The 18,408-nt window shown below is 43.4% G+C and overlaps 1 protein-coding gene across 2 annotated transcripts in view; it reads right to left on the reverse strand.

The window, feature by feature from the left end:
- Nucleotides 1–3,040: 3,040 nt before the first annotated feature.
- The window catches only part of MOB3B (MOB kinase activator 3B), a 146,439-nt gene continuing 131,071 nt past the window's right edge, over nt 3,041–18,408 (reverse strand). For both annotated transcript variants that reach the window (XM_034774048.1, XM_034774049.1), the window contains one exon: nt 3,041–7,689. In XM_034774048.1, coding sequence (XP_034629939.1) covers nt 7,660–7,689 — 30 coding nt within the window. In that variant the 3' untranslated portion in view covers nt 3,041–7,659. The remainder of the gene's footprint in view (nt 7,690–18,408) is intronic.

The raw sequence follows: 18,408 nt of genomic DNA on the forward strand, positions 1-18,408 counted from the left end.
TATTCTGGGGCTTAGGCAAGAGACAGGCACCCAGACACCTAGCAATGCGCATTCTCAGGCGGGAGATAGGCACCTACAGTGAGGCTGCAGCGTGCATGCCCAGAGGGAAAACGTTGGTGTCAAAGTGAGCGTAGGAACCTACCAGGTTAGGTGACAGTCGAGAAGGAGTTTTGTAGCTCACAATGGTACCTAAAAATGGGACTTAAGCACCAGCGCACCTTTGTGGATCCCACCCTAGGCCTGTGCGTCACTGAAATCCCACTTCAGGATTTCACTATTCGGAACCACAGGAGCAGATCCTCAGCTGGTGTTAACTATCACAGCTCCATTTGCAGCCGTGACCATTTACCTCAGCGGAGGCTCTGTCCCAAGTGAGTAAGGTTTCCATTCAGGTGCAAAACCTATGATTCCCTTTTTTTAATAATTTCAAGATCAAATAACGTAAATAGAGACTATCTTCTAAAGGAAGCACAAAGAACAGACTCCTATCCATTACGAATCACAAAAGGAAATGTACTTTTAGGCTAGCCGCCAATCCAAACATTTCAGTTTATTTCAGAGCCCAGTACACTACTACAGGAAGATTGGAAGCGTATAATAACCTGCTTCATGAATTCAGCTCTTGGGAGATAGCATTTGATTTTCCTTAATCATGTGAAAATCCAGGATGTATTCTCTTGCTCTCAAACCAGATTGCTCCTGTTTGCTAAGCCCACTTTCTACATCTGAGTGATGCAGAAGGTGCCTAATATGGATATAAAAAGGGATTTTCCTCCATTTGTATTGATAAATACATTGCAGAGAATTTCCACTGCAATGTAAGTCATCAATGAAATGTACCTCTGTTTACAGGGTGTAATTCTCATCTGTGGACATGGCTCCATTCGCAGCAGCTGAGCATCTGTTCCTTGGTGTTTATCCTTCGTGGTATCATACTCCTCTAACATATCTACCTCCATTTGTTGCCCTGGATTGATTGTGTGCTTGTCTAGTGGTTATGTAGAGAATTGCTTTTTGTGGCTCCAGTACTGAGCAAGTTTCCTTCTGCTACTGACATTGCTACAATGGAATCTTTAAACACAGAAGTACACCTCTACCTCGATATAACGCGACCCGATATAACACGAATTCGGATATAACGCGGTTTTACTATAACGTGGTAAGATTTTTTGGCTCCCCAGGACAGCGTTATATCGGGGTAGAGGTGTATAATTTACCTTTTCAAACTGTATCCGTCGGCAGCAGTTCTCAATCTTTTTCTTTCTGAGGCCCCTGCAACATGCTATAATAATTCCACAGCCCACCTATGCCAAACAACTGTTTTTCTGTATATCCAGTAGATTAAAAGCTGGGGCTGGTATTAGGGGGTGGCAGGCAGAGTAACTGCCTGGGGCCCCCATCCCACAGGGGCCCTACGAAGGTAAATTGTTCAGGCTTCGGCTTCAGTCCTGGGCAGCGGGGCTCGGGCTTTGGTTTTCTGCCCTGTGCTCCAGCGAGTCTAACACTAGCCCTGCTCTCTAGATTATTTTGGCAGACCACCTGAAACCTGCTCATGACTTCCCAGGGGACCCTGGACCTCTGGTTGAGAACCACTGTCCTTCATGATCCATTCAGCTAATGGTCCTTAATCAAAGTGCAATATAAGGGCTAATGTTATGGAAGGAAACTTCTGTTACAATGGTTTGGTTTGGTTTTCAAAATCAATCTTGTCTATATTTCTTAACATGCAAGTAGCTGTTTTTCCCCCCTACATCTTTCTGTCTTTTTTCATTCAAATCCAGAGTCAATCTTTTTCATCTTACTCACATGATGAGTCCCACCCAAGTCAATGCTTGAGTGACTAAAGCGAGCAGGATTTGGGGCCTGATCTTGTAAAACTGTAGTGACATACGGCAAAATGGCCCAGTTCACGTTAACACAGGGAGCAAATAAGTATAAGGCATCCCCTTTCACCCTTGCGTTGGCTACCCAAGCCATGAGTAGCTGTTAGCAAATGAGGGGGCGGGAACTGGGCAGAGCCTGGGCTGTATCGCCCAACACACCAGCAAGCATAGCTTTTCCGGCATTTCGAGGGAAGTATGGTGGGTGCGGTATAAAAACAAGCCTAGGAGACTTCTTCAGAGCAGCAGGGAGACTGAGACAGAATCCTCAAAGATATTTATTAAGGTGCCCAACTCCCATTGAAATCAATGGGAATTAAGTACCTAACTACCTTTGAGTATCTGGGCCCCTTCCACTGGGCAGATCACAAAGTGACAATACAAGCCATAATCCTGTGGGACTACTTGCTTAAGTAAGGGCTACTATTCAGCTCCCACTGCAGTCAATGAGAGGCTGGCTATTGCTTTCAGCGGGAGAAGAATCCAACCCATTGTCGCCAGTGTTGTGTCAGTTCTCAGGGGCCTATATGCAGCGGGACTGACACAGTAATCTAACAGGTCTTTTCCATCTCTCATTCCTGTGATCCTGACGGATTGTATCTTGCAGTATGAAAATGACGCGTGCATTTATTGCCCCAAAGAGTTACATACAAAACAACTATAGGCAACGTAAGCAGGGTTATGCATCTTTTATTTGTGATGTTTGAATTCCTCAGGTTCACAAACTAGGATTGATTTGACAAGTAGTCTTCCATTTTATCCTGTTTTTTGTTATATGACTTCAACAGTTAGTGTCGGTCTCGCTTTTCATACAGCTGAACCCTTCATTTAATCACAAACAGAGCTAAAATAGTCTAAAATTTCTTGGACATTGCTAAAAAAATTAACATGTTGAACAGCACTGGTGCATGGAAGGAAAAAAGGAACAGTATATTCAAATCATTTGTTAGAAAAAAGCATTTCCCCTAAAAATTATGAAACAAAAAAGCCTCTGTATCTATTTAGTGGTGGGGAAAAACCACAAATGCGCACACAGGCACGCACACAAGCTCAGATATCTAATTCATTTCTTCCCAGGGAGAATATTCTGTTATAAAACTTTATTATAATATATCCATTTAAAAACAGGAAAATCTGTTACACAGAAAAGAAACAAACAAACAATCTCCCCATTTCAAAGCTCCAACTTTGTTTGGCTACCTTCCAAATAGCATTGCCTACCTCTCTCTCTCTCTCTCTCATGAAGAAACACAAAGATAAATTGGATCACACTAAATTTACATTAACAAAACTACAAGGTTATCATTAGTGATTCAGAGGCCACTCTTGGTTTATTTTGCCTTTGGAACCAGTAGGAAGATCCCATTCTTCCTTCTGATATACGCACTGCCCCATTACTGACAGCTTGCTAGTGTTGTGTGATACCTGCAGCATAAACCCATTCCTAAAGCACTGCACTTGGCAGCAGACACATTCCTATTTTATACACATTTGATCCAATTCTGTAGTTCTTACTCACAGCCCTCACCTTCTTTTCCTTTATAGAGCGAACGAAAGGAACAAAAACCAAGCTCTTGGAGCTAAATGTTGTCAAAGGGCAGGAATGGAGGCTGTTTGGTTTGGGGAGGCATAGCTCGGTGGAGCTGGGGAAGAAATCTATGGCAGCAGCATCCTCCAAACTCAGAGGAATTTCCCCATATAGGATAATCATGACAATATGTGGGCACCGGGCCGTTGCATGAATATACTAGCTCTTTGTAAATCCCCGTGGGCTTACCCCACAGATCATGAGGTATCCTCGGGTCAGGAGAGCTGCACATCCCACATTGTGCAAGGCTTGCTGCCTACTGGGGGATAACTTGGAAGGAAACTCAGTTTCCCATGTGCAGTTTCTTAGCCTTCCCATGGGAGCACATGATTTGGCTCTTAGCTGTCACTAAGGCAAAACTCCCACTGAAGGTCAATGGGACTTTTCCCGGAGTAAGAACCAAGGGAGGACGTTAGCATTTGGCCCCATTGTCATTAGTCAATGAGTAGTGCATGTATTACACCCAAAAGAAAAGTCCTTCCCAAAATTCCTCATCACTGTGTGTCTTGGGGTGTTTTGGTCACACAGCAACATCCCAAATCCTGGCATAAAGCTAGCAATACTCTTGATGAACAAAAGCAGGTTTCTCTTGTTGGATTCCCCTGAAACTGTTATCTTTAGCATTAAGATCAGGTAAGCACTGGAATAAAGGTTAATCCTTTTTTAGAAGGCAAGAAACAGAAGACACAATGGCTAAAACCTGGTTGAAGTATTTAGGGAGTTAATGGCAAAAGAACAGAAGCATACATATTTGAAGTTGAGCCCAGAAGACAGTTAAGAATTCTGCCTATCAGTGAAGTCTAGTGGGTGGACTTCCCCTCTTAGGTTAAGTGGATTAGTTAGATGTACATCCACTGAAGTTTTAGCTACTCTCTTGTTAAGTATCCCGATGAGTCTGTGTAAAATAGGGCCTGTGATTAACAACTGAAATAAGATTATATTTATCTCTGACGCTAGGTGGATTATCAAGGGTGAAATTAGAATCTCCTGGACTAATGTTTACAGTACCCTGACTCTGCTCGCTAATGCAGGGATTAATTTAAAACTCGCAAGTCTGACGATACTCCACATTCTACCCTTTGCTATTGTTGGGCTGTTAAAAGTCACAGAGATGGAGAGGGAGGAAAATGAGCCATGCCACATTGTTTGAGGCACCCAGGCCAGTGCTGAATTAAACACTTATACTATCTGCAGAAAGATATAGCAGACTCTTGTTGGGAAATAATCTGCCAAGTCAAACCCCAGAAATGACAGGTACATCCAAAATGGTCGTGCAATAACATACATTTCATTATTTCCTAGCATTGTTAGCTTTAGGGATGAAGGTTTGCATGGATTTTTTTGTAATAACAAACTTACTCGGGCTGCTGTGAGATGCCCATTTCATAATTGCGCTTTGGGCCAAAATGTGCTTAGCCTTGCGCATGAGAACAAAGAGGAGGGAACTCAAAGAGCCGTTCCTTACCTCCTGTACGGGGGTCAGGCACGATCAGGTCCTGGTGTTCCCTCAGCACAAGGATAAGACTAATATTAGCAGCAGCAGGACTGTGCCCAAACAGAATGGGCCAAATGTGGGTCTATGTCTGCATCCCTTTTCTACATAGGTCTGTGTAGGCAGCAAGCACACACTACACCTTTCAATGGCTGGTGCCGCTCCTGTTTTGCAATGGACTCTCCTAGTGCCACCCAATAGGAATTCTGGCTGAGACAGCCAGGATGTCTCTGGGGTCTCTCTCTGCTGCAGAATCTATAACAGCCATTAGGGAGAGCACAATAGTTATTAAACTGAACTGGACCTAATTTAAAAACAAACCAAAAAAAAAATTAAAAAAACAGTTTTTCAAATTTGGTGAAATTATCACCATCACAAAAAAGTTATTCAAAACAACAGGGAACAAATTCCTGCACATTTTAGAATAGAACTATGTTAATTAGACCCAGACAGTATATAGTAAGTGGCTTTAGTGAAAGGTAAAATAAAAATGACTTTGTAGATAAAATATTAGGCTTTTCAATTTTATCTAGTCACGGTTTGATTTTCTGCCTAAAGATTCCATGGATTCACATCTTCTTTATATAAACTTTCATTGCATAGGGCAAAGCTGTGGAAATACTGGTAGTGAACCGCCATTTGTCTTAACCCTTTGAAATGCTAGAAATTAACAATACAGGATATGCCACACCAGACCAGCAGTTCTGTCTGTGATGGTGGCTAGAATTAGATGCTTCCAAGGAAGGTACAAGAAATCATGTGATGGATTATTATTAATATTCTCTCTAACCATATAACTATTTTTTTAAACATTCCTACTAAGCTCTTGGCCTCAGTGATATCTTGTGGCAATGAGTTCCACAATTACACAGTGGGTAAGCACCAGCCAAATGAATGTTAAGAAGATCATGTGTAGCATAGTCCCTGTAGTGCATTCAAGAAGTAGCTTGATTGCAAAAGAGCAATGAAAGAGGAAGGAGTACTTTAGTTCAATGTAACAAACTGAAAGTTGAACATTCCTTGAAGGCAAGGGTTAACACTATTTGCGTAATTCTAAAGATATGGAAAAACTTCCAACTTAGCAACAATGAATTTTCATAGCTCAAACCCTTTGTCCCTGCATATATGTGATCATTGACTTCTGCACCTCTGCTGCAGAGCCTATTAAATCAAGCAGGGGAATAAGACGTTATCATTATGTGCAACAATATGAGCTCAGATATTTGCTGTTATTCTTTAGTGTCTGCTATATTTCAGTCTATCATATATCATCACTAGTACTCCATCACTGGATACTCTATGAAGTTTGCTTCCAATACTACCTCAGAAGAAGCAGAGACTGTTAAAATCACTTGGTGGGAATAAATGCTTAGGGGCAGCAGGAATCAGCACATGATCTGAAAGAACATCTTTATTATCGAACAAAAGGTCCATGCCAAATTCCTTAGAAGGCACAGAATATATGGGACTATTCTGTATATTTTCCACTTGTTAAAATGTGTCTCTAGAGACCTTCTCTCAGTAAATACGATTACAAATATTTCTAATGGGCCCATCACCATGGCACCAGGCACACTGTACATAAGTTAATGAGTTTAAGATGAATACCTTAGGGCAGATGTTGAGGTCACTGATTTAAATTAGACTGTATACTGGGAACTGTTATACTATATGTTTGTAGTGTGGAAGACAGCCTGTCTTATTAGACAGTATTTACATGCAATGCAGTCATGCATTATGGTTTTGACCTCACCTTCTCCCAAATAGTCTTCGTTAATTTACAACCCCTTTTCCCCCCACAAACGGAATATCTCACCTTGAAAAGAATGAGGTGGGGGAGAAAAACAAACAGGACAGACCTAAAATTACATGCATGCACCAAACCCCTGTGGTCACCGGTACATAGGGCATTTCATTCAACTCTAATTACCACCACCCTTCTTTGTACAGATACTGGGCCAGACTGTGCTGTCAGTCACACTGGTGTAACTCCACTGAACTCACGGATGTTACTCTGGGTTTACACAGATGGAGCCGAGATCAGAATCTGGCCCATCGTCACCTAACTGAGAGCTGAACCAAGAAAACAAGCAAAGTACACACTGCCAGATCTGCTGGGGAAAGCAGCTGTGTTCCTATGGATGTTGAGGCTCAGTGGCATTTTGGAATATTTACCCACAAACCTTGGCTGGCGTCTAAAGTCCTATGCAGACACGGAAGGCTCCACCTGAAAATCTTGCTGAAGTTCCAGAATTCTTAATATTGTGCTGAACTTGGAAAACAAAGTACACAAAATCAAAGTATACAAAATCTTTTCAACTAACAACACAGGTTCATTTCAAAATTACAAATATACAGGCCAGCCTAAAAACCTGAGTTCCAGTAAAGCTTGCACAGCAGGAACATGGAACGTCACTGTGACCGAAGAATTCCTCCTCAATAATTCAGGAACCAGAAAAAAAATCCAAGACAATTCTTTCTCACTTGGTAATCCACATCATTCAGAGGAGGCTCCTAGCAGCATTTTCAGGGTTAAGAGCATACATAATGTTGAGAAGCATCTGTGAAAGTAACCTTCTGTCCTTGACTTTCCCACCCGTGGGAATTAACAGGCAGGTTCAGCCCAGGAGGTCTCTCATGATCTCTAGCTTTGCAATAAGGATGAAATTGGATTTCTCTTCTGTGCGACAGGTGGCTCTTTAGTGACACATCCTGGTTGTCATCTCTTTCTGTAAAACAAAAGAGGGAATTAAAAATCAAAAGGTCACTGGCTTTACAATATGCTCACAGCTTCCGCACATTTATTATCTGCACATTTCACCACACCACAAACAGCAGTGTAGCTTCATGTGTCACGTGTCTGTGCTATTCTTTGTTATCTTCAAGGACAGTGCACGTAATTGGCAATTAGCATAAAATCTTTTATCATTTCTGACATTTTTAATACTATCTTAATTCCCTAACTATGGCAGCTAAATGGCACTGTGTCCTACATAAAGGAGATAAATCACCTGCAAAAGTTCTCTTCAGCTATCATGCTGGAAGCATTTTAGGTTAAAGTAAGAAATGGAATTCCAATTTGTCACTGAACTCAAAGGCAAGAGGAATAATCCTCAATTCTGAAAGATAAAGGTAAATATTCTAGCTAGTTACACACAGAGAGACACAAATGTTAGATCTTCTCTAGATTTAGGCCAGAGCAGCCGAGTTTGGATTCAGAACTGGATCTGGGAAATTTCCCAAACTTCAGCAGCGTTCTGATGTGGGATTTGGTTCAGTCCATTACAGAGGTGGATCCAAGCCATGAAGTTTGGATCTGGACTTCAATGATATTCTGGTACATGGTTGTGGTGTGGAAATACCTCTAATTGTATTCCATATATCAGAAGAAGAATATTTTACATTTAGATGGCACCTTTCCACCTGAAGGACCACAGAGCATCAGTCCTATCCTGCAAACTCTTGCTACCAGGTATAGCTATTACTACTACGAATAGTCTCATTGACTTCAGCATACTAACATCTATGCAGTGTGCTGCAAGGACACGGACTATAGTGGGGTTACTACTCATGACAGTAAGTACTAAGTAATATTTGCAAGGTGAGGCTCTACCGAGGGCCAGCACTAGTGAAATGCAGCCAGGTGGAGGGTGGCAGTCAACTGATATAACAAAGTACAGGGAGAGGAAAATTATGGTGAAAGACAAACTATTACCCATTAAAATTGCTGCAGGATCTTCAGTGTCAATACACAGGATCTCAGATTATAAGGTTGCAACCAAAAAAAGATTCCACATGTGATCACAGATATTTTTTATTATACAGTTAAATCATAGTACATACATTAATAAATGAACTGTATGGTCCTCAACTAATCTACCTCTGAAATATCAAGGACTGAGCTACTTAGATCTGAACTCGAGTGGCCAGAGAAGCTAGCTGTTCCAAAGCTGAGCTCATATCACTCGCTATCCACACTGGCCAGCAGTTTTTAATGACTCACGATAGGATTGGTTTATACATCTGTAACTAGGGATCTAAGTGTTCATGCGTGCTAAAGTATACTGTGCAATGCATAGATACATACTCAAGAATATAAATTAATTCTACATAGGATTAAATAACACTGCTGAAATGTAAATGTAACATCTCACTCGCAACCATGTCAATTTAACACCTGATTGGGGAAGTGGATAGCATAGGGTTTGGAAATGAATTATGGCATCTCTTCTCCAGAGCACTGCTTCATATCCAGCCCACTTTGGTAGCACCCACTATCACGTGACCACTCTTTGGGGCTTATCTGAAAGGAGTTTGGTAGTCTCAGTTCAATTCCTAGAAGGCCGGATTCATATCACAACTAGCAGTGTTAGCAAAAAGGCCAAGGATTAACTAGATTTGGAAATTAAGTTGTCCTCTCAGCCCTAACAGGACTTTCTCTGGCTCAGGGCTGAGGTACATTGGTATAGTCACCGCCTGCGTGTACCTAGTCTCTGGATAAGTAGCAGACTGTAATCTATCACTATAGCACCTTTCACAGCATGCATTAAATTCACTTAATAAAACTGGACCTTGTTACACCGGCAACTGCTTGTCTGGATCAGGGACACTAGCCCTTAATTTGCATGGGTGGCTTTTGGTATTTAAATAATATCTAAGGGATACGTCTTCTATGTCTTCCTGCAGAGTGGAACCAGCACCCTTCTGAGGTAGGGAGTTCCAGAGCTGTGAAATGTTCCACCTTCCTCCTCAAACACATCCAGCTCCTTGGAAATGTGGCTGAGCTGTGTTTCCAAGGGTTAGCAGGAGCTAGGGGAGCAGCACAGCGGAGCCAAGAGATATTCAAGCAGATGCCATGTAGATGACTCTAATCATAATGTAAAGAAACTGAAATGTAAATAAAGGTCATCCAATCCACTTTAAGGCGCTGTTGGGAACCTGTGCTGAATGTAGAGATATTTCTATATGTATAAGCTAAATTCATGGCACCCCAACTCTGCTAAGGGACCCCACAATCTAAAGATTTTAGCTTGAGAACCTTCGTCTATGGTGGAATTTTCTTTATTCTTTACTTCCCTCTATAAAAACGACTCAGCTGAGGAGTCACCACCACAATGAAAAACCTGGGGATCCATGTTCAGACGGCTCCTCCACACATGGATTGAGGAGACGTGATCATACCTATTGTTTTTATTCATGTCCAACTCTCAATCAGCAAGTACACATCAAATTAAAATTCTGGCGTGTAGACCAGAGATTCTTTACATCAGCCTCTTAAATCCATCCATTGTCTGGAAAATGTAAATTGCATTAAAACAAAACAAAGCTTCTTATGAGTTCCTAAAATTCACCTTATTTTATCATTTGTTTAATAACATTAACATGCTGATTACTTCCCAAAATAAAGGGTTTCCTGGCAATCCTGTAACTGAAAATTTATCTTGTACTTTATAACTCATTCCTTCAGGATGCTTCTTTGTTCTATAGCACTGCACAGATTTTATGCCTTCCACATCTGTAATCAGCTTCTACATCAGCTTGTTTCGGAATTTCTATAGCATCTGATATGTTGCTCTGAATCAAAATGTTGGATGATAAAAGTAACCGTACAGAAGCTGGTCCAATAAAAGATATTGCCTCACCCATCTTTTGTCTCTAATATCCTGGGACCAACCCAGCCACAACTACACTGGAATATGGAATGCTGTCATTGAAGGCTGTTTTAAAGCAAATCATAAGAATGGAGTAAGCTGCTTTGCTATTGATATTAAGAGGTGGTTAAAAAACCAAGATGAATGTTTCATGAATATTTTCATGAAAAAAAAACTGCAAATTTTTCAACTACCTCCAAGCCACAGGTTTTTCCTCCAGAACAATGAAAACTAAAAAGCCACATTCAATACAATTCATTACACTGCTGTTTGCTTTCTCGTACGCAAGTGTGATCCCTGTAATCTTACTACCTTGGAAGGTCAACAGAAATTTCTACCAGCAGACACACAAACAATCATAAGTAATTTATAGTATATTAATATCATGCTCTCTTGCTGCACATTGTTTCCTGAAAGAACAGATTTTAGGACCTGAGGGGAATTCTGCAGCATCAGTTTTTATGTTTTTTATTTTAAAGGATCACAAAGCACCAAATCGTGGTGGGGACAGTCAAAAGTTGTTGAAAATACCGATCAGCTTTGCTAACTCTCAGAAGTCTACTAGGAAGAGCCTTCAGAGTTCATAATACTCGATTTTTCCAGACAACACTGTTAAAAGAATGAATGGATATTCAAGTGCCTCAGTGCTGCTACAGGCCCTTCCAGGCCACTTTGCATTCTGAGTCATCTCCACTGAGTGGAGCCAAACACACTGATATTAAACTAGCAGAGTAAATTCTAGAACTTAGTTTTTCCAATTGTATAATAACATCATCCTCTGAAAATTTTCCACATGCAGAAATTCACCCACACGCACTCAGGAAAAACAGACTATTGAACAACTTCTTAGCAGCTGCAATGTCAATGTCTTCATCCTGGCTTCAGCCAGCCCTGGTGGTGTTTCCCCCCTGTCAGCAAACTGTTGATGCTTCCTGAAGCAGTGTTAATAGCTGCAGATGCTTAATTAATGTATTTGGAGCCTAGATACCAGAGCGATGGGCTCTCTGTAAGTCTGATACACGGACCAGGCAGACAGACACCCCTCCTTCTGCCGCTGCTTCCACACAGCAACTAGAGGAGACAGTCAACAGTTTATGTTTTTTAGGAAAACAAGAAAATAGTTTTGCAGAAGCAGGGAATTGGTGTCAGTAAATCTGCCCATTTTGCAGGATCAGAGGGAGGCAAACTCTTCCTGCCCAGATCAGTAATGAGCAGAAAAAGCAACAATTTGAAACTCAAACGTCCTGTTCCCTGCTCAAGAAAAAACAGAGCTCAGATAGTGAGGGGATCATTAGAAATAGCTCAACAGGCAGCAAGGGGATCCTATGAGATATGGAGTTTATGCACACTGCGTCTACTGAAGGTTTTTAAAACACGCCCCACGTTAATGCCTGAAAGGTAGCATTTGCAAAGCACAACTGTGAATGCTTCACCTCTAAAGTATTCATGGAGTGTAAGTCTGCATTACAAGGTCTCAGGTTTTTGCTGAGGCAGAATTTTTCCTGTATGTTAATGAAAAAAATCTCATCTTGTATCATAAAATATGTAGGGTTCTGTCTGGCTGCATAATTAGTTTCATGGTCCCATCCATCCTGTGCCTTTCCTCCATCCTCCACTTGGCTGTGTTGCTGCAAGCTGCTCTGCAGTTCCATCCTTGCCTTCACACTCCTATTGAAATGGCCTTCTGTTCCAACACCTGTTTGGCTTTGGTGTTGGAAATGTTTGTAGGAGTCGGAGATTCAGAAAACGACACTCAGGCTGACAATATCACCACTGCTGAAGCAGAGAAGAAGCCGTTTCTAAATGGATACACACTGTTCCCAGGAAGTTAACAACAGAGAAACAGTCAAAGAGACAAGCAGGGCTAAATTCCATCCTATGCATAGGTACAGGTTCTATTGACTTCAACTGACCTCGGAGTGATATCAACAAATTGAAGATACAGATTATTTTCTTTAGAGGGGAGTGTGTGAAGTGTGTGTGTGTGTGTTGTTTCCCTTAACGGAAATTTACAATAGGGAAGAAAAATAACTAGGAAATGGTTTCTAGAATAGCAATAGAAATTATTATAGAGGCGACAAAATATGTTATCGTCAGTCACGTTTTTGATGGGGTGTTTTTTTGGGAGGAAGGGCTGCACGAAAGGAATGTGACTAGAGATGACTTCTTGTAGGAGCAAATGTGGAGTATTCCATTATAAAATGTGGAAACAATTAAAGCCTTTTGTTTTTGGTTCTTTCCACAGCAGTCAGCTTTTTCTTGTCAAATTCACAGCACCGTCTTCAAAAAAGCAAAATGATTATCCTTCCTTCAAATATTTTAACACTGTGGTTTTAAATCTTTATTCATTTATGGACATATACAAAATTTTGAATGGCAGTGCAGACGCCTTTGGAAATCTTAGACATAGTCTGCGAACCCCCAGGGGTTTGCGGACCACAGGCTGAAAGCCACAGTCCTATGGAAACGGCAATCTTTTGCAGACTCCTTAGACATAGATTGCGGACTCCCAGGAGTCCGCGACCACAGATTAAAAACCACAACAAACAGTCTCACCAACTCTGGTAGACACTAAGAAATGTAAAGCCAAAGCCCGGTTCCATTTAGGCCAATGCAAAAATCCCACCTAAGTGGAGGACATTATGCCTCTATAATCTCAATGATGCATGGAAAACTTACACAGGAAGTTGCCATTAACACAAATTGGAGTCTAAATCCTCCCACGCTCTGATGGGAGAATAAACGCCATAGTCTTCATAGTACAGTGATTATCTAGAAACGTAGTGTTCATTTTAGCTGGGGGACAAGAGTTGGGGGACATTCTAGACAAGTAAAACCTATCATAGACAATGAGGGTATAAGGGGAAAGAAGCGAAGTGAAGAGAGTCAATTTGCTGGCTAAGGACTTCTAAGGAACAGTAACACAGGAATTTGCTGACTCTCTGGTCTGTGGTGCTATGATCTTGAGCCCCAGGTGGGAATTAATTGGTACACAGATAGACTAGACAGACAAATTAGAGTCAGGTAGACAGAGGAATAGAAAGTGAAAGATTAAAACCAATTTTAAAATATATTAAAGCTTATTCCTGTGCCAAATAAATGTTCCCACAGCCTACTTAGTGGGGACAGTTAGTAATGAAGTCTGGACTTAAATAAATTTTTGTTTTGTTTTTGCAGTTCCCCTTGAACAGCCATTAGAAGCAGTGATAGAGTATTGACTTGCAATCACTGTGTGGCCAATGAATCAAGAATTGTTGCTCCCCGTGGTGTTGGATTATATAATTAACTCAACAGCTGATGGCAGAAATGATTGGTGTTGTTTAAAGATGCCGTGCAGAGCAAAACCAGAAATTGATTCAAGAACAGATTTACTTGCCAAATATGCCCAGGGACCAGGCTGTTGGGGCATTTAAACCCAACTAATTTGTAACTAACTTAAAAAAAAAATCCTTTATTCTGCCCTGTCAAATCATTTTGTCACTTCTTGGTTTGCTGGGATCATCCCAGAATGCAATTTCACAAACACCAGAAGTCTCACTGCAGTCCCTGGTTTTGTGTTGTCACAGAACGATGCATTATGGGATATTTTTCAGGAAATACCAAAATGATTTCCCAAACAGAACACACACGTTTCTAAAAAGTTAATTCATCTTTCTCTGTCTAATGAATGCTTTCTCCTCCCTCCAACATTAAGCACATGCATCTAGACTTAACTCAATTTTTATTTTTGCTTCTCAGTTCACCTGTAAAGAAAGCAAAAAACCCAAAGAAAAAAAATTGAGCAGTTTACTGAGTCTGTGAGGACGTCAAGAGCTTCCAGCATTTCTAAAGGGTAAATTCACTTTGGGGAAATTCCAGAGCAGCCTGATCAGAGTTCCTCCAGGGAACAACATGGTCCCATCAATGTGACTCGGCTGCCCCAGTAAATAATCTTGTTCTCCAAAGGAAACTCTGTTTCTATCCTCACATGAATCAAATGTAGAGTGTGCAAAACATCAGGAATGATAATTGAGATCTTAGCTCAATCTGGGTACTTGATGGAGGCATAGATCTATGTTTCTGCCTTAGAAGGGAGCTAACAGGAAACTAGGCTAAGTGTCAGGGATGATTAAAAAAGATGGCAAATGCTATAAAACCTCACAGGAAAAACAATTAAAAAATAATCCCCTTCAGAAATACTGGGACTCCTGCAGAGATTCAAATCCTCATTCACTCCCCCTGTAATTTCACAATCATGTCAGACCCAGGGTGTCTACTGACAAGCACCAGCACAGAGGTGGCTTGGCCACGTTTTCCCCTTACATGATGCTACAGCTGCTAGTTAAATCATGGGGGCAAACTGCCCCTCTTCACCATCCTTTGAAAACTACCCTGGCTCTGGAAAGAACAGTAAGAGACAATTATGGCTGTCCCAGCATAGGGGTGCTACTGAGGGAAGGGAGGAAAGGGCACAGGAAAAAACGGTTACTCACCTTCTCGTAACTGTTCAAGATGTGTTGTTCATGTCCATTCCAATCAGGTGTGTACGCGCTTATGTGCATGGTAGCCAGATTTTCCCATAGCAGCATCCATTGGGTCAGTCTAGGTACCCCCGGAGTTGCGCTCAATATAGAGCCCTGTCAACCCGCCCCACTCAATATACAGCCCTGTCGACCCGGCTACTCTGACAGAGGGGTAGGATGGTGGGTATTGGAATGGACATGAATAACATCTTGAAGAACATTTACGAGAAGGTGAGTAACCGTTTTTTCTTCTTCGAGTGCTTGTTCATGTCCATTCCAATCAGGTGACTCATAAGCCCAAGTTCAGGAGGTGGGGTTGGAGTCATCCACTGACTGGAGCATCGCTCTGGCTTGCTGGGTGATTGCATAGTGCATGGCGAAAGTGTGGATGGAGGACCACATCACCGCCCTGCAGTTTTCCTGGGTGGGAACCTGAGTCATGTCTGCTGTTGAGGAAGCCGGTGCCCTGGTGGAGAGCGCAGTGATCAAAGCAACAGACACCTCTGCCAGGTTGTAGCACTCCTGGATGCAGCAGGTGATCCACAACAAAATCCATTGAGAAGAGACAGGAAGACCTTTCATTCTGTCCGCCACAAATAATTGGACCAAGTTTCGGAAGTGTTTCATTCTCTCGATGTAGAAGGTTAGCGCTCTGCAGACATCCAGAGAGCGCAGCCTCTGCTCCCTGCCGCTGGAGTGTTGGCGAACAGGTCTATCTGGGGAAAACCCCACTGATGGAAGACTGAGTTCATGACATCCAGGTGACGGGACCACTTGTGGCCGTGGAACGACCTGCTGAGATGGTCCGCCAACTCGTTCTGTATCCCAGGGAGGTACGATGCTTGCAGGTGTATCGCGTGCTCTACACAGAAGTCCCACAGCATGAGGGCTTCCTAACACATGTGGTGTCGTCTGTCAGGACTGATGCACATCTCTCTGCTAGGTGGGCTCGGAAAGTTTGGCACGCCAAGAGCACCGCTCTCAGTTCTTTGACGTTGATGTGTAGAGCGAGATCCACCTGAGACCTGAGGCCTTGTGTTCTGAGGTCTCCCAAATTTGCCCCCCAGTCCAAGTCTGATGCATCTGTCACTAGTGAGAGGGATGGCTGGGGGCTGGTGAAAGGGACCACTGCAAATACTACCTGCGGGTCGAGCCTCCACAGGAGGGAGTCGAGTACCGGGCGAGGCAGGGTTACAATCCTGTCCAAACTGTCCTGGGCTGGCTGATATACTGACGCCAGCCACATTGACACCAGCCATGACTGAAGATGTCAAAGTTTGAGTCTGGCATGCTGTACCACATAGGCATAAGCTGCCATGTGTCCTAGAAGTTTCAGGCAGTTCCGTGCTGAGGTGGTGGGGAACTGTCGGAGACCTCAAATAATGTTGCCCAGGGCTCGAAATCTCGCTTCGGGAAGGAATGCCCTGGTCTGTGTCGAGTCCAGTACCGCCCCTACAAATTCTATCCTCTGAACCGGGGACAGCATTAATTTCCCCTCGTTCAGTAGCAGGCCCAGTTCACCGAAAGAAGCTCTTATGAAGGCGACTTGCATCTCTACTTCAGTCCTGGATTGGTCCTTGATCAGCCAGTCGTCGAGGTACGGGAACACCTGTACCTGCTGCTTGCACAGGAACGTGGCCATGACTGCCATGCACTTGGTGAATACTCGAGGTGCTGCTGACAGGCCGAACAGGAGGACTGTGAACTGGCAGTGGGCGTTGTTCACCACAAACCTGAGGTATTTTCTGTGGAACGGAGTTATTGTTATGTGAAAGTACGCGTCCTTCAAGTCGAGGGTGGCATACCAATCTCCTGGATCCAATGAAGGTATGATGGAGGCCAAAGAGACCACACGGAAATTGAGCTTCTTCATGAACTTGTTGAGTTCTTGCAGGTCAAGGATGGGCCTTAGCCCACCTTTGGCTTTCGGTATTAGGAAATACCAAGAATAAAAACCATTGCCCTTCTGCTAAGGAACCTCTTCCACTGTCCCTAGCAAAAGGAGTGAGTGCACCTCCTGAATAAGGAGTTGCTCATGGGAGGGGTCCCTGAAAAGGGACGGGGAAGGGGGAGTGGAAGGGCACAGAATTGGATGGAATATCCCCTCTCTACAGTGTGGCGCACCCAGTGGTCCGAAGTGATATGGGACCGAGCACGGTAGAAAGGGGATAGTCGGGACGAAAAGGTAAGGCAGGATAGATCAGTTTTTTGTTCTGCTGCGCCATCCTCGACCGCACCTTCAAAAAGCCTGTTTCGGGCTGGAAGGTGGCTTGGATTGGACAGGGGAGTTTGAGAGGGAGTTTGACAGAGGGAAGCTTATGATGGTTAGGAAGACCCGCAACACCCGTGCCAGCACTGCTTCTGTCTCCTTCACCTGCACCTGTAGCCAGACAGAGTGCCTGAGCATGGATGCTTCTACCCAGATCCTGGTGTGGTTTTGCAGAGTCTGTAACTTGCAATTTCCACTTACTTATATCCAGGCTGGGGGGACCATCCAATGTAAAAGGTGCCTGCTGGTGGAATCTCTCAGGCAGCAGGTGGGAGAGCTACAGGAGGAGGTGGCTAGGTTGAGGAGCATCCGAATCCACGAGCAATTCCTGGTCAGTGTCCATGTGGAGACAGCTGAGATAGCTGTCCCAGTACACAGGACTGCTCATACACCACTGGTGGAGGAAGAGATGGTTCAGGGTGGACACTGGCAGCTGGTTACTTCTGGCAGCAGGCAGTGCTCCACCCCTGCTCTGAACCCTCCCGCTGTGGTAATAGGTAACCGTTATGCTCTTCTTCATACAGGAAAGAAGGAATCACCCCCTACAGTAAAGGAGGAGAAGCCTCGTACCCCTAAGGCTGGGAGGTCTGCTGCCACCACTGTAAATAGGAAACATAGGGTAGTGGTGGTCGGAGACTCTCTGCTGACGGGGACGGAGGTGCCCATCTGTCGCCCTGACATTTCATCTCGGGAGGTATGCTGCCTGCCGGAGGCCCGATCCGAAATGTTACAGAGGCATTGTTGAGGAGCCCTCTGACTACTACCCCATGCTACTCATCCATATGGGCACAAATGATACTGCGAGGTGTGACACTGAGCAGATCAAGAATGACTACGGGGCTCTGGGAGTACGGGTGAAGTAGTTTGGAGCGCAGGTGGTATTCTCTTCAATTCTTCCTGTCAAAGGTAGGGGCCCAGGCAGAGACAGATGCATCATGGAGGTGAATGCCTGGCTGCGAAGATGGTGTCGCCAGGAGGGCTTTGGCTTCCTCGACCACGGGATGCTATTCGAGGAAGGACTGCTAG

Source organism: Trachemys scripta, chromosome 6, assembly GCF_013100865.1.
Source record: "Trachemys scripta elegans isolate TJP31775 chromosome 6, CAS_Tse_1.0, whole genome shotgun sequence".
Classification (NCBI taxonomy): domain Eukaryota; kingdom Metazoa; phylum Chordata; order Testudines; family Emydidae; genus Trachemys; species Trachemys scripta.